At 57.0% G+C, this 16023-nt stretch overlaps 5 protein-coding genes across 5 annotated transcripts; 2 read left to right on the top strand and 3 right to left on the bottom strand.

The window, feature by feature from the left end:
- Positions 1–268: 268 nt before the first annotated feature.
- Positions 269–922, bottom strand: EX895_001962 (uncharacterized protein; the record flags this gene model as incomplete). The annotated part of the gene is made up of 1 exon (XM_029882561.1): positions 269–922. One exon carries the CDS (start codon positions 920–922, stop codon positions 269–271), a length of 654 nt encoding a protein of 217 aa, XP_029741416.1.
- A 960-nt stretch (positions 923–1882) lies between these two features.
- Positions 1883–2995, top strand: EX895_001961 (uncharacterized protein; the record flags this gene model as incomplete). Its single annotated transcript, XM_029882560.1, has 1 exon — positions 1883–2995. The coding sequence occupies one exon, from the start codon at positions 1883–1885 to the stop codon at positions 2993–2995; it is 1113 nt and encodes a 370-aa protein (XP_029741415.1).
- Positions 2996–3481: 486 nt separating this feature from the next.
- Positions 3482–4198, bottom strand: EX895_001960 (uncharacterized protein; the record flags this gene model as incomplete). Its single annotated transcript, XM_029882559.1, has 1 exon — positions 3482–4198. The coding sequence occupies one exon, from the start codon at positions 4196–4198 to the stop codon at positions 3482–3484; it is 717 nt and encodes a 238-aa protein (XP_029741414.1).
- Positions 4199–10665: 6467 nt separating this feature from the next.
- Positions 10666–14211, top strand: EX895_001959 (uncharacterized protein; the record flags this gene model as incomplete). Its single annotated transcript, XM_029882558.1, has 1 exon — positions 10666–14211. One exon carries the CDS (start codon positions 10666–10668, stop codon positions 14209–14211), a length of 3546 nt encoding a protein of 1181 aa, XP_029741413.1.
- A 77-nt stretch (positions 14212–14288) lies between these two features.
- On the bottom strand, positions 14289–15992 carry EX895_001958 (uncharacterized protein; the record flags this gene model as incomplete). Its single annotated transcript, XM_029882557.1, has 1 exon — positions 14289–15992. The coding sequence occupies one exon, from the start codon at positions 15990–15992 to the stop codon at positions 14289–14291; it is 1704 nt and encodes a 567-aa protein (XP_029741412.1).
- Between the last annotated feature and the right edge of the window lie 31 nt (positions 15993–16023).

Raw genomic sequence — 16023 nt, 5'->3', positions numbered from 1 at the left:
GACGAACGTGACAAACAACATCTGGAAGAAACGCAAACAAGGAATACAAGAGAGAATAGGATGTGAACAAGCTGAGAGCAAGCGGCAAAGCAATGGCATTTTGTGCGGGCGAACGACAGAAATGCAGGTATTATGGCAAAGAGAAATGCTAGATGGAAGTGCTAGTGTGCACGCGCAGCAAGGTGTAGGAGGAACATGCGGCCCGGCGACTGATTCGCTTCGTATTTGTTTGAGCACTTGCGTGCACGACGTGTATAACTGAAAAGGCTTAGAGGTCACCGTCGTCCTCGTCGGGCAGGGGAGCAGCAGCGGCGCGCTGGAGCTCGGCGTCGTACTGAGCCATAAGGGCCTGGTCGACCTGAACCTCGGGAGGGGCAAGAGCGGGAGCGGCGGCGAACTCGAGGGTAGGGTTGCCGACGAGCTTTCGTGCCAACCAGAGGAAAGGCTTCTCGAAGTTGTAGTTGGACTTGGCCGAGATCTCGAAGTACTGGAGGTTCTTCTTGCGGTGGAAGGTGACGGCGCCGGTCTTGACCTTGCGCTCCTTGACGTCGACCTTGTTACCGCAGAGCACGATGGGGATGTTCTCGCAAACGCGCTCCAAGTCACGGTGCCAGTTGGGCACGTTCTTGTAGGTGATGCGCGAAGTCACATCGAACATGATGATACCGCACTGGCCCTGAATGTAGTAGCCGTCACGGAGACCGCCGAACTTCTCCTGTCCCGCAGTGTCCCAGACGTTGAAGCAGATGGTACCGAAGTTGGTGTGGAACTGGAGAGGGTGCACCTCGACACCGAGCGTGGCGATGTACTTCTTCTCAAACTCTCCGGTCAAGTGACGCTTGACGAAAGTGGTCTTGCCCGTACCACCGTCACCGACGAGGACGAGCTTGAACTGGGGGATCTCCTGGTTCTCGGCAGACATTTTTGATATGGTTGTGCGGGGATGGGTGTGGGATGGTGGGTGGATCGAGATGATGGAGAGAAGAAGATGTGCAAACCGGCTGAAGAGCAAGTGGCAAGGGCCTCGAACGGAGCTCTCGGAAGGCTTCCTGACCGACAAAAGCAAAGAGATTCCAAATTGTTGACAGCAGCAGCAACAGCAACAGTACAGCGCACAGGCACAATTCAAGCCAGGCAGCAAGATGGAGTTTTGTGTGCCTTTCCTGTTCCAATTTTCTTTCTGTTGCTGTTCAGCCACAGTGACGTGAGGTGAATTTCAGACGTGCAGCGAGAGAAAATTCCAACCACCAAAAGGCTGCAGGGGCGGCGGTCCATTCAAATTTTTTGCTCAGCCTTGTTCTACGAATCGTTGAACGCGACAAAAACGAAGTGATCGAGCGGAAAGAAAGACATTCCACTGGCGTAGGACTGAGCGGAAGAAGAGACGCGAAAATTTTCCCACAACCTCGATTTGCCCGAATCGACGCTTTGATCGATTTGAATGATTCTCTTCTCTTTTCTCCTGCACCACATATCCGCGGTTTAACAAGTTCCAAATTTCGTGCGGTACCCGATTCCCGAAGACTGTGGAGGCGACTTTTTCGAAGGTTTGCGCTTGAGAAGAAAAATTTCCCTGGAGTAAGCGGGTCGAGACAGAAGCAAGGGTGCAGCAGATATCAATTTTCTTTCGACCATAGCCAGCCTTCTCGAAACAATTATCAGACCGGCCAGGACGAGCTACCACCTCAGCCGTCCTCGACACGCATCGGTATCCCACGCTCTCCTCGCGCTATCTCAAATCCCATGCAGTCGCTCTTTCGGACCTTGCGCAACCACGGCTAGGAAACTTCGCACGCCAAGACATCTCACATCGGATCGACCCCGACGATCACTTGCTCACTCGCTATCGCACCATCCGCCATCGGGCCACATTTTCTTCACAATGTCGAAGGATGGCAAAGTAAAGGACAAATCGAAACGACGAGAGTCCAAGTCCGGCTCGGAGTCGAAGAAGAAGACCCGCAAATCGTCTTCTAGCTCGACCATTGTCGCCCTTCCCATCACCGTCGTCGATGATGCTGCCTCCTCTACAACCGATGGCGCGTTCTCCGCTTCGACGTCTCGCTCGGTCACATCAGCCTTTGAGCGAATGTATCCCGTTCTCAACCTGCCGATCCCACCAGTCTGGTCGAACGACCCGTACGCCGCGTTCTCCGATCTCATGGATACGCTCGTGATGCGCTACGTGCCTCAGCTGTCGGGTGTACTAATCACCCACACTCCCACACGGTTCCTGCAGGACACGGCGGTGTTCTCTGCCGACTCTGCCTTCGCCACTGCCGCCGTTGGGTTCGAATGCGTCGTGTGGAGGCCCAAGATCGGGCAGATGCTCGAAGGCACCATTTGCCTGTCTTCGCCCTCGCACGTCTCAGTGTTGCTATATGGGCTGTTCAACGCTTCAATCCCAGCATCGCATCTGCCCGAGACGGAGTGGGAGTTTGTGCACGATGCAGAGGACGCTTCGAACACCGATCACGGGCTTGGGTACTGGAGAAACCGCGCCAATGGATCGAAGCTCGGCGGTTCGAGTGGCAAGCTCAGCTTCACCGTCATCAGCCTCACCGTCGCCAACCATATGCTTTCCGTGCACGGATCGCTACTCGCCGAACCGTTCAAGGGGCCCTCACCCACCAACGATCGATCCTACCTCAAGAAGAGCCTGCTCCCCTCGCAGGCGCTCGGCCTTGGGTCCGCACGCTCGAGGACTGGACTGGATTCTCCTGCGGCCGGGCCTGCTGCTTCGTCGCCCGCCCCCACCCCTCCCAGAAGAGTCCGATGGGAGGACGAAGACGATACGTCCGCGGTGGAGAGTGACGACCTGTCGAAATACGCCACCCCTCCGTCGATTGTCAAATCCGAACCCGACTCGCTAACGAAGACCAAGTCACACAAGGAGAAGAGTAAACGCAAATCGGCTCTCTCAGATTCAACGGACGCGGATGCGCAAGCGACGGAATCGCCAAAGCGCGAAAAGAAGCGCAGAAAGGAAGCTTAGACACCGATGAACCCTCAGCCACGCTTGCATTCACGTTTCTGTCATTCAATCACGTTCTTCATCCACCACCGTGTCTCTGTCGCACTTCGACCTTGCCTCGCCGCTTACTGGTCCCCTTGGTCGAGGCTGGCATCCATGAGGTTGAACCGTCGGGCTTACGAGATGTATGGCGCGCCATGGTGAGCAGCGCACGTTTGAGTGATTAGAAAGGACAGGCTTGTGTGGGCAAACGCAAACGATGTACAGAGATGGAGCATAAACGGAGACTACCAAGTGACACCCGGGCGCCGGACGCAGCTGCTAGCGCTTTTGACGACAGACTCTACATGGGCCCGGGGGACGCAAACATTGTAAACGTACATTTTAGGGGGATGGAGACATCATAGAGTGTGCTAGGTATCGTAGATGAGAGCGGCTTCTGCCGCATTTTTGACGTCGTCAGGCAAACACAAATTTCGCTGTTACGGTATCGAGAGCATCTGCCCGTTATGACGACGGCTGCTGCTGCTGTTGCTGAGTGCCTTGATTCTGACCAAAATTTTTAGCCATCTTTTCAAAGTCGCGAGCCAGGTGCTGTCGTACACGAAGCTTCTCAGGCTTGGAACGCAGATCGGGATCCGAGACGAGCAAGAGACGCTTAACACGTGTGATCAAGCCCTTGTTACCCTCGAGCGGGATGTCGAGAAAGTCATAGCGCTGGATACATCGCTCAAACTTGGTGAACTCTTCAGCGTTGAGCTCCTCCTGGAATCGCATGTAGAGCTTCCTCTCGAAGGAAATGTGCTCCTGCTGATCCTGCTCCTTGGCGGGTGAAACCGCCATGAGGGAGCTGGGACTGGATGTGGCACTGAGCTGTCTGCGCGTCATGAGCTTGACCGCTTGGGCCTGGGTATCGGTGGCAGCCATCAGGCGCTGCGAGGCTGCGGTGATGTCTGCATGAGGGTCGAGGCTGGAGGAGGCCAGCTGTTCGGCGAGTGGTTCGGGCGAGGGCTCGCTCGAGTGCGCGTAGAACGTCCTTGGGTTGCAGAAGACGTCTTCGACGGCCACCGGGATTGCGTCGTGAACGCTGCCGGCTCGGCTGCGACAGCGAGTGCCCGACTGCGTGCTCAGCCGGGATGCTGCTCGAGATGCTGGTCGCGATGCACCTGCTTGACCATGGGAAGGTGTCATGCCCTTTTGCTGTGCTGTAAAGGAGGAACGCATCGCCTCGCGTCGCTTCTCGACGTATTCCTGCAGGTAATCGCTGCTGGTGAGTGCCTTGTCATTGGGACTAGTGTGGCTACTCTGCGATTGCGAAGAGCCTGCAGCCACAACGCCGGATGCCGTGAGGGCGCCTTTGACGATCTGAGCGAGGCTGAGGCTCGGTCCACGGTCGCCCGAGACAGTGCTTCGGCGTTTGCTTTGCAAAGCAGCTTTGGTGACGCCGGTACTGGCAACGATGCTTGCTGCAGTGGTCGAGACGTTGCTCTCCAGACAGGTGCCGTGGAAACGCTGCGCAGAAGCAGGTCGTGCGATGGCGTCAATCGCTTCCTGTTGTGCCAAAGCGTGAGAGGTCAAGGTGTGTCCACGATGAGCTCCCAGGACGGATCCAGACCTGGGCACCATCATTCCGAAGGCGCCTACCGTGCCCGATCTCTGGTGGGCGACTTGCGATCCCTGGACGTCTGGACGATTGCCGAGACGTGAGCTTCTGCCCTCCACGTTGAAGCTGGCATCATTCGCAGACTGAGCAAGGGCGGGGCTTGGCACCCCTGCACGATGATCGGGGCTCTCCCACTTGTTTTGCATCGCCTCGAGCGGTAGCATGGCTTGGCTTGCCAGCACTTGGCTGCGTGCAGAGTCCACCTCCGAGTACTGGGCTACCGTCGTAGTTTGCACGACGCCGGCAGCGTTGGGAAGGCTCGGCATGGCCTGAGGACGAAGCTCGGAACGGTCCTCAACTTGAAGATTGGAGGAGCAATAAGGCGTATGACGAAAGACCGCGGCATCGCTGTTCTTCTCGGCGGAGGAAGGCGCTGAAGGGATGGACAGGTGATCGTAGTCGAGCATCTCAACGGCTCGGAACTGTGCATTGAGGTTGTTCGTGGAGGCGCTGCGTTGGGAGAGGCAGTCTTCGAGCGAGCTCATGCGACCTTGCATCTGTGTACGAGTCTTCTCTTCTTGACGGAGAATGGCTTGAAGCTGCACATTGTCGCTCTCGAGCTGCGAATTTTGCTCCTTGAGGACACGGTTCTCGGCCTCGAGGACACCGAGCTGTGCCCTGAGCTTTGCAGCGTACTTTTCCCAATTCTTGCACTTGTTGGCCAGCTCGTAGTACTTTGCCGAGAAAGCCGCCTGAAGAGCATCGATGCCGATGGTCTGCTCGGGAGACTCGATCGGCGAATGAAGGCTGGAGAGAGAATCCACTCGGACAGGGACAGCAGAGGCGGATTCTTGCCTAATTTGGTGTGGCTGGTGTTGCTGCTGTTGCTGCTGCTGTTGCTGCTGTTGGAGGATTTGATGCATTGCGTGAACCGAGACTTGCGAGCTAGACTGTAGCGGCTGCGATTGGTGTTGATCCTGCATCGAGACGTTCTGGCTGCGTTTCCTGACGATGCCAGTAGTGGACGAAGCAGACGAGATCTGGCTAGATGCGGCAGACATGTTGGAAACGTTGTCGGCGCTCATTGCGTAGCTGGAAGGAGGCAAGACACGAAGGTAGCTCTTCTTGTCTACGGAGAGTTCGTCGCCAGGGTCGTCTTCGGACGTGGGAACGTGTCCGACTTTCTGATCAGAGGTACTGTTAGAAATTTGCGAGTGCAAGAGGGCGCTAACGTGGGTCTGCTTGCGAGGCTGGGGTTCAGGATCACGGCTGGAAGCAGGAGGGCCGTGGAGGTGCGAACGTTGAAGCTTTTCGTTTTCTCGCTCCTTTCGGATCTGGGCTCTCATCTCGGTGTAGGTGCCCGAGCCACCGTGCGAGGCGGTACGCGAGTGCGTTCGCAGCATTGTAGGTGCGACATTGGTGACGGAAGACGGGGCGGGAGCTAGCGCCTTACGATTCATCGGGAGGTTGTTTCGAAAGGACTGTAGTTGGGTCTGATCGGACGATCGGCCGCGACCGGAGCAGGTAGGAAGCTTGAGCTTGAAGATGGTGTTGCTACTCCTATGTTGTACGGATCGATGTAAGGACAGAGTCTTGAACGAAAGGGGAAGGGTCCGGGTCAAGAGGCTGACGAGGGCGACGGCGATGAGGAGGGAAGGAGGGCTTCCAAGAGCTGGGAGCAGCTAAGAAAGAATGGATGAGATGAGACTATTGATGGGCAGCAGCGAGCGTCGGATGTCGGGCTTCAAGCCAGGATCAGATCCAAGGGGCGATGAAGCAGAATGAGCGAGACGTAAAAGTGTGACTGGTTGGAAGAAGCGTAAGCCGCTGCACAGTGGAGGGGGCGAAAGCCAAAGCTTGTTTTGTGTCGATGAAGAGGTCACCGTGGTCTCACGGATATGGTGGGTGGAGGGTGCAACGATGTGATTGTAGCATGCGCCAAAGCGGCGAGGGACCTTGAGTCAAATAAAAGAAGAGTGTCGTGCACGAGCGATTGGCATGCGTAGGAGGTGCAGGTGAGATGAGGTGAAGTGTATGGTGGGTTTGGTCGAGCGTCTTTCCAACACGGCGGAGCGAGCTACTTAGGTTGGTTCCGGCGAGCAGGCCGTGAAATGAAAGCGTGTTGCTGACTACAAATGAAGCTCGAAGCGCAAATCCGAAGAGAGGAAGATGTCGACCGAGAGCCGTGGTCGAACTTGCTGCGAGGCACTGATGCGCAAAGGCAGGGAGAAAGACAGATATGAAAAGGACCGGCTGTTGAACGGCCACGATGGAGTTGAACTGGCTGAATGGGTCCAGGCAAGCGGAGAAGGCAAAAAAGGGAGGTTATGATGATGGAGTGAGAGCTCGTTAAGCTTAGTAGCGCAGCGGGCATGGACCCTAGGTACAGAGACAGGAGCAGCAAGAGAAAGTGCAACACCGGGAGGAGAGACAGAAGAGACAGCGAGCACGAGCGTAAGTCACTCGAAAGTCGGACATTGCACAACGAACGGGGTTGAGTCCGATGTTGAACGAAAGGCGTTTGCTGTCCAGTATGCAGAAGCAACGGCGCTCCGCATCCTGCTGGTCAGTGTGAAGCATCTAAGACCCCAACTTGGCCGGCTGCGTGTCTGTGTCTCTGCGTGTGACCGTGACTAACTCAAAGGCGGACTGCGTGACTGCAGAGACTGCTCTATATGTGACAGATGCAATGGAATCAAGCCGACACGGCACCGACCGACCGACCGGGTGGCGATGCGGAACGAGAGCCGGCAAGTTAGTTCGATGGAGTAGCGTCTTGCTGCGTCGGGTCAAGAGCAACACACACATAAGTCGACGGCAGCTGTCAGCGTCGCTTCCCATTTCTGACACCAACTGTGAGACATGTTCGGAGCTGCAAACCAACGCCCGGCCGCCGCCCGCCCGCCTTGCCATTATATCGAAACGCCCTTTTCTTCTTCGAAATCTCGGATTTTCGGCAACTCCGTTTGCCTCGCTCCACAGATGGGGAGAAACAAGGACGGCTTGGTCTTCTTGGCACTCATCCACTCTTAGCACAGCATGTCTGTGCAAGCATGAATCGATCGATGGCAGCGTCTGTTCTTGGAACGCTGCTTTTCGTCCCGACGGAAAGATTCCTAAGGATCGGACGTCTCGCTAGATTTTTTCCCCCACGTTCTTCTCCTATTCTACGCACCACCTGACGGTGGGCGGTCGAGCTAAGCTGAGCTGTGCGTCCATCACTAGTGAAGGTGCTTGGGCTGTGCCTGACGGCCATTCGCGTCTTACACATGCACGCGGGATCACATTGCCTTTTACCGAGGGCCGATCGAGCAAAATTTTGCAGTTCCGTGTGCTCGCTCGCTCACCTCGAGGTCTCTTACGATTTCAGCGGAGAAGTGCACAGGCCGCGAGTATGAGACACTCTTCGACGGCGTTACCGTTTCATGCCACGTCTCGCGATCTCGAGTCCCGTGCGGCGAAGAGCCTTGGCCACATGTCTGATGAGCGAGGCTGTGTGTGTGCGTGTGAGTTAGACGCAGTCATGCAGAGTCGAGTGTGTGACTTTTGAGAAGGCGAATTTCGCGAAAAGGATGCCACAAAAAAGGCGTCCGGGAGAAGCCATATGAAATTTATGCCACAGAAAGTCGCGCACAAACAATACGCAATCCTACGGCTGTGACGTTGCAAGAGAGAGGATGGCTCAATGTTGCTGCTCGTCGCTTGTTGCCTGTGCGGTTGCGGTGTGGTGCTGCAGCTCGCTACGGCAAGCAAATTTTCTTTGCCTTCTCAAGAGATCGACTTGCCAAGCGAGGTAAGCGAGTTAACCGAGACCAACACTTTCCGCTGACAACCACCACGAACAACAGAGCAACAAACAATGTCTGCGGATAAACACAAAGGCGGGCAAGGCAGTCGAGAATACGAAGCAGCCAGCTCTTATACCCGGATTACAGTCCTTTGAGCCAGCAGAGCGTCGGTCATGGACCGAGAATCTCAAAGTGACCATGGCGTCTCGCCATGGCGGGCCCCGCAATGTCTTTCATCACAACGTAATCAGTTTACTTGTGTTGGTCGATCCGAGGACAGTCGCGCTATGCGGACGACAGCGATGCTCGTCCTCACGCAGCGCAGTGTCGCAAAGACAAGCAGTCACAACAGGAGTGGAAGTTTGATATCGCGTTTCGACGTGGAACCGCAGGCTCTTGCTCTAGAGCCCCCCTCTTTCACGGTTGCCTTTCTGGAGCTTACGCTTCATTTTAAACTCGGGAACGACTAGCATCTGCGCTTGACGTACGTCTGCGCCGTAGAGCCAAGATCGGCACTGCATGTACTATTATCGCACAGCACGGTATCGCTGAGCCGAGCACATCAAACGAGCTTAGCTCAAGCGAGCACGGTCAAGCGGGATCGACGGCGGGCAATGGGAAAAGCCACCTCACTAAGGACACCCACAACACGACGCTACTGCTTGTCCGTGCTGGACCCTGGCCCGCTCGCCTAAGCTGGCTCAAAGTCATGCTCGGTTATCTTGGTCACTGCAACATGCTCTTGCTCTTGTTCTCTTGATTAGCATCAGGCTTTCACGGGAAGGTCGACAGCCAAGCGCAGGAGCGCAGTCGCCTCCTGGGGTCCGGTCGCAATGCACCCGAAGCGGACAAACACTCCCGAGGTTGTTGTGTGCGGCTTTTCCCGACACAGCAGGACCAGTCGCTCAAGCTTGAACGGCCGTAGTGACAGCAGCCGGAGTTCGAAAATGTGGCTTCATCAAGGGTCCGATGTGCGTGTGTTTGTGATGTCCCCTTCTATAATCACATGCTCTTCGGGTGCATGTCGCGTGTGATTTCTTCGTTCCTCCGTTTGGACGCTCACCGGCGATCCGAGATCGTCTTCCAAGCCCGCGAGCTGCAGCACGAGATCGCCAGTTCGCCCCGCTGCCCTCGCAAGCCGCAAGCCGCTGCTGCCAATGTATACGCATCCACTTCTGCGTTGAAACTAGTCGAGCCCAGACTTTGCCGGTCTCGGCAGCAGGCTCGCGTAGTAGCCTCCTAAGAAGGTGCATCGCTTTGATCATGACGTATTGCTGCTGTCTCTCGCCAGGTTCTATCTGTATGGCTTGGAAGTTGCAGGAACGGCTGATGACAGCTGTCCGACATTGGTCGGACAGCATCGTGATCCACATCTGCACCTGTGACGTTTGTACTCTATTGTATGGTGCAGCCTTCTCTTGCAAGTTATCCGACCTCGACCAATCAAGAGAAAGGCATTGTCAGCATGGTGGCACGTCTTGGCAGAAAGGCTCTGGTCCGATCCGTGGACAAGAATAACATCGCACTAGGCAAAGCCGTCCAGCTCTGTTTGATGTGACGTGGAAACGACTGGAGCAAGGTTTATGTACAGGTAAGATACCCTCTGGACAGAGTTGCGAAAGGCAAGCCTGGTCTTTCAGTGTTGGAAGGACGACGAGAGAGGGCTGGCAAGACCAAATCAGACGCCGGGTCGTCTCTGTTATGTTTCCTGACTGCATGGAATGCATCCACGGCTTCCTGTGCGAGAGCTGAGGCGCGACGGGGCCGTCTCTGATTCGGCAAGTCAGCCATGACCCAAGCTCGGCCAGACCGCTTGTCCATGGTAAAGCTGCCGGCCGTGCCGAGTGAATCGGGCCGAACTCACGTCACAAAAGATTAGATACAGTATGAAGAGATGACGGGTTGCCTGGCTGGCTGGGCCGCGGCACGCACCCATTGCCGAGCCAAAAAAGTGCAGCTGCCGAGCTCCGGAAAAGGTGAAATGTGGAAACCACCAACTTTTGGCTTTCCAGAAAGTGGCTTCGCTGACCGTTTCAGCCATCCTTCTCAACAGGCACACCAACTCGACAAGGCTGAGCCTTTCCTCCTCCCAAGGCCCCACAAACTTCAGCGGCAACATCGTACATATTCACATCACCTCCAACACGTCGGTTTGACGACTTGACGTGTACGTCGAAGCATACAACGCAGCAGGAACATCCATTCGACCAGAGTCATCGCTTCATCTCATCCAACCTAAGATGATGGATTTGCTAGCTTAGGGCATCTCTCCATGGACCTTACATGGCAAGAACTCGCCGATGGAGAAGAAAAATGGCACGTACGCGAGCGCGGGTCAGAGTAGCGACTGGCTGGGTCGCTTGACGGCGTGGGCTCAGCAAGCCTGGCCACGCACACGGCTCGTGGCGCCAGCCGTCGTCGGTGCGCTGCTCCTCACACCCTTTGTGCTGGATCAACAACTGAGCAGATGGATGTCTCCCAGTCCTTTCTTCTCGTACATCCATTTTATCCTGTTCTTCTTTCCCTCGCCTTCACCAGCAGGAGCATATTTGGAGCGATCCGTCATCACGATACTCTTTGTTGCGGCAGGCACGGGCATCGCCTTTCTTGCCGTCTGCGGATGCATCTGGATCGACGACGATGGCGTAGAGGCATACGCTTCGGCCAAATCGAGAGCCATCGGCGTGTGCGTGCTCATGTTGCTCTGCTCCACGTCTGGATGCTTGTCGAGCTATGCACCACGCCTCAAGAGTGCATGTCGAGCCGTCGTCTTTAGCACGTTATGGGAGCTGACATCTCAGTACACTGTGATCAGCGCACGTATCTTTTTCGACAACTTCTACCCGCCTCTGGTGGCTATGATCGTCGGTGTCTTCTGCAACTTCATCATCTTTCCTCGCACAGCACGCCACACCTCGATCGTTCAGTTTTGTGATCTTCTCGATGCAACCCAACGACTCACCACCATGGCCGTCGACGACTTTTTCTTAGAGCGCACAGTCTCGAGAGACGCAGCCGGCAATGCAGCATCCTCAACGCAGACGCCGACGTTTCGCAGGTTCAAGGACCAAGTCCAAGTGCTGCAAAACCGACTGGAATTTAATCTGGACGCCGCCGTTTACGAGCTGTCGTTTGCACGCGTGCCCATTGGACAGCTGCAGCCCTTTCTTGCCATCCTCCGGGACATCCGTGGCTGGTTTTCGTGCGGTCTTGTATGCCTTCAGGACGCCTCCTCAGCGGACGAACCGACGAATGGATCGGACCGGCCGACCGATACCCCTGCTTTCAACACGTCTGAGCCATCAGCGTTCGACTTTCAAGGGGCCATCCGAGGTTTTAGCACCGACATCATCATGTCCCTCTCTTGCCTGTGTCATTGCATGAGCAAAATGGCAGGAGCCGAAAAGCTGGGCAAGACTCACTCGTCTCCTCGCACTCTCAAAGAGGATCCTGGCCATGTCATGGATCTTGCGGATCCTCACTTCACCTTGTCTCAGCAGCGAGCACATCTGCGCGCTTCCATTCGCTCATTCAAGTCGGCACTCAGCGACGCCATCAAAAGCTCGCGTACCGAGGTGGTGCAGACCGCGCGCAGCGACCATGTCTCAGATCAAGACGGCGCCCTGACATCCGACATGGGTACCCAACTTGATACTCCCCAGCTGTCTACGCCAGCTCAAGAACCAGCGGGACTTGACCACCTCTTTCGCAACGATTCATACCGGATTTCTTTACTCATGATCTCGTTGCTCGAAGTCGCCTTGCTGGTCGACTCGTGCCTCAAGGTTGCACTCAGTGTCGCTAGGACTTGGGAGAGAAATCCGCATAGGAAGCTCCGTATGCCAGCAGCAAAGTGGCGCTACTGGCTTGGACGCACAAGCATAGGCCAGGGCGAAGGATTCGCCTTCGACGACGAGCGTGTCGACGCACTACTGCACGAAGACGAACCCCCCTCGCCCACTTCCGAGGCGCAATTGGACGAGGTCGATTACTTCGACAACGGTTCCAACGAGTTGTTGACCGCATCATCCAAGCTCGAAAGGACGCCGTCTCGAGTCAGCAACAGCATCGACAGTGTACGAATGTGGATCGGAGCCAGGTACCGAGCCGTACGCAGCTTATTTAACACTCGTCGCGTTCTTCGGTACCGATTCAGGCTGTCTGACACAGTTGAGATGCTTCGTCACAGTCGACACATCAAGTTTGGCATCAAACTTACCGCTGGCGTCGTACTCTTGACTCTGCCTGCCTGGCTCGCTCCCGGCGAAGGAAAGCAGTGGTGGCTCGACAAGCGCGGTCAATGGATGGCCATCTCGTATCTCTTCTGCCTCGAAACTTCCACTGGTGCGAGTGTCCGCACTTCGCTCTTCAGGATTCTGGGAACCATCTCAGGCAGTATCCTTGGCCTCGTCGTCAGCGAAGTCAGCCGAGGTAACCCCTACGCGTTAGCTTTCCTGCTGACGGTAGCAACGATTCCGCCCTCGTATCTAATGCTCTTCACACAGTTGCAAGGAGTGGGAATCGTCATGGGCCTGACGCTACCCATTGTGGCTTTGATCCCGCAGGAGGGCGGCAGCGAGAGTGTAGTCTACGTCGCGTGGAACAGAGGCTACATGATCTTCTTTGGTATCGTGGCAGCGTTGCTGGTTAACCTCTTTATCTGGCCCATCCACGCTCACGTCGAGCTGGTGCACAAGATCTCCTCGATCACGTCGCAGCTCCAGTCTCTGTACTTGAGCCTCTCTCGCCAGATGCTGTCTGGCGGACTCACGTGGTCGCACAAGTCGAATGCAGCGTTCGCAAAGCTCGAGATCGGCATCGAGAAGCGCATCAGCCAAGCACGTGGCCTGGTCGACATCATGTCGATGGAGGTCAGCCTGAAACCCAAACGCACCAGGGTGTTATCCGAACTGCTCGATCATCTCGAGATCATCCACGAACTGCTCATAGGCTTGCGGCGGTGTCGAGAGCACGGTCTGCGGTCGGTCAGGCAGCATGCGGTTGTCAATGTGCTCGAACTGCGACAGAGCCTCATCGCCTCGGTGCTGCTGGTGCTGTGGACCACCGGCCAAGCTTTGCAGACCCGAGCGCCGCTACCACAGTGTCTGCCGAGTCCGCGACTGGCGTTGGAGGAGCTCACCGAGGCTGTGGCTGAGCAGCTGCAGCTGATGGTCAAAGGCGCCGAGCAATCGCCTCACTTTGCGCGCGATCGGACCGGCATGCCCGATGCTTTCCACGCTCTCGACAGTCTCAATCAGAGCAACATTCTCGTTAATGTGAGAAGGCGACACCGCAAACACGTGGGGCTGCACTCGATCCAGTCGTACAGTCCCATGAACGGTTCGCGAAGCGCGTCACCCAGCAGGGACCCGCCTCAGAGGCTGTCCGCTGACACGCCAGCTACAGCGATCAAGAAGTCGCTCGACTACGCCATGTTTTTCATTCTCGCCGAGCACGCGCTGCTCGAAGAGATCGTCACCTCGCTGGAGCGCTTGTTGGAGTTGTGCAGGATCATGGTCGGGGAGGCGAGTTTCCTGCGGACCGAGATGGTACCGGACATCGCGCGCGGTTTGGATGATATCAGGACATCGGGTGCCATCACGCCAGCTGTGCCTACTCGCGCAGTCGAGGTCAGCGACGGCGGCAGCGAAGCAGATGCGATGCCGCGCCACTTGCTTTCCGCACAGCCGCCAGAATCGACACCTATTCCGTACCGCTCGACGGCCCGAAGCCCGTTGGCGCCGGACGTGCCGAGTAGGACGCGAGACGTCTCGCCAATGAACCACCCCCTGCACTCGTCGAATCTTCGCTCGTCGCCGGTGATCAATCAGCCGCAGAACACTTAGACTCCGGCCCTAACTTTTGTATTATACAGTTCCATCTGATCTATAGATTCTTTTCCGCATCGCCCAAGCTGTGCTAATCACTTACCAATACAGAACGTCGAGAAGATGCTTCCGAGAATCTCGTCCGGACTCACATCTCTGCCTGTGATTCTCCCGATCTGCTTCGCAGCGCACCGCAAATGCTCTGCTGCCAGTACCAGATCGACGTCGTGGCCGCCTTTGGCGGAGTGCTGGAACGCGTCGATGTGCGCCAGACATTGCAGCAGCAGCGCGCGGTGGCGGGACTGGGTGATGAGCGCGGGCTCGGCAGTGTCGAGTGCGTACTTGCGCGAGATGAGCGCGGCCAGGTCGGTGATGAGGCTCGGCAGGCCGGTGTTTGTCTTGACGCTGCCGCGCCAGGTGCGCTGCTTCGGGCTGGACGGGAGAGGAGGGGCTGGGGAGGGAAGGAGATCAGACTTGTTGTAGAAGACCAGATCCGGGTCGTCGGCGGTGTAGCTGTCCGGTCGGAGGATGTCCAAAGGGCGGGTCGAGGAGGAGGGGGTGACGAGGAGCGCGAGATCCGCTGCGGCGACGACGTCTTTGGCGCGTTGGATGCCGATTCTCTCAATCTCGTCCAGAGACGTCGGCGTTTGGGGGACGTCGCGTATCCCGGCGGTATCGTAGACGATGACTTTGTAGCCGGCTAGGTCCAGGTGGACTTGGAGAACGTCGCGGGTGGTGCCGGGGATGTCGCTGACGATGGCGGCGTTGCGATCGGCGAGTCGATTGAGCAGCGAGCTTTTGCCTGCGTTGGGAGGGCCGTAGATCGCGAGTCGTATACCTGTTGTCAAGATCTCTCCGACGTGCCGTACCTGTGTCTTGACCCCAACCTGCTCTCCCGCTCGCTCTGCGCTGAATGATACCCCGAGTTCAGACCGCAGAAGAGTCGCCAGCTGATCCACTGACCTCGTGGCCGCCTGCCACGTCCCCTCCTCGACCCCGTCTTCGTCCGAAAAATCAATCAGCGCCTCGACCATCGCCATGGCATCCAATAGCACGCGGCGCATCTCCTCAAACCTCCTCCCCTGAAGCCCCTGCGCGCCCTGCAACGCCACGCGCCTCTGCACCGCCGTCTCCGCCGCCACCAACCCCCCCAGCGCCTCCGCTTCCGCCAGATCCATCCGACCCCCCTCAAACGCACGCCGCGTGAATTCGCCCGCCTCAGCCATCCTCACGCCCTGCACCTCCCCAAGTGCATCGAGTACAGCAGCGACAGTAGCAGCACCACCGTGCACGTGCAGCTCGAGCGACGCTTCGCCCGTGTAGCTCCTCCCCGCGGGGAAATAGATCACCCCGGCCCCAGCGTCGAGCAGCTCGTGCGTGGAAGGGTGGTGGATGTTGCGGAGTACGAGCTTGTGCGGCGGGGGCAGGCGTGTGTAGGGTGTAAGGCGGGAGGTGAGGCAGAGGTGTGTATAGATGAGGGGGGAGGAGGGGCCGGAGATGCGGATGATGGCTACTCCGGCTCGACCGGCGCCGGTGGCCAGCGCGAAGATCGTATCGGCGCTAGGGCTGGTTGGGGTAGGCGTGGAGGCTGGATGTGAGTTATTGCTGCGGATGTGTGTGGGACAAGGTGGTGATGGTCGAGAGGATGATGCGACGTGCCTGGAGGTGCCGGTGGAGCGCCTGGGAGATCTGTTATCGTGCAGCCGGGGGACGAGGAAAGACGCTACTTGATTTGAGCGGAATCGGCCTGCAGCGGTAAGGGACAGCCAAGAACCCGACGGAAGCCATCTCGGCGGCATCTTCTGCAGCCGAACTCGCCGAGATGATGAA

This window comes from Sporisorium graminicola, chromosome SGRAM_12 (genome assembly GCF_005498985.1).
Source record: "Sporisorium graminicola strain CBS 10092 chromosome SGRAM_12, whole genome shotgun sequence".
NCBI classification, from domain to species: Eukaryota; Fungi; Basidiomycota; class Ustilaginomycetes; order Ustilaginales; family Ustilaginaceae; genus Sporisorium; species Sporisorium graminicola.
This window is presented reverse-complemented; position numbering and strand designations above follow the sequence as displayed.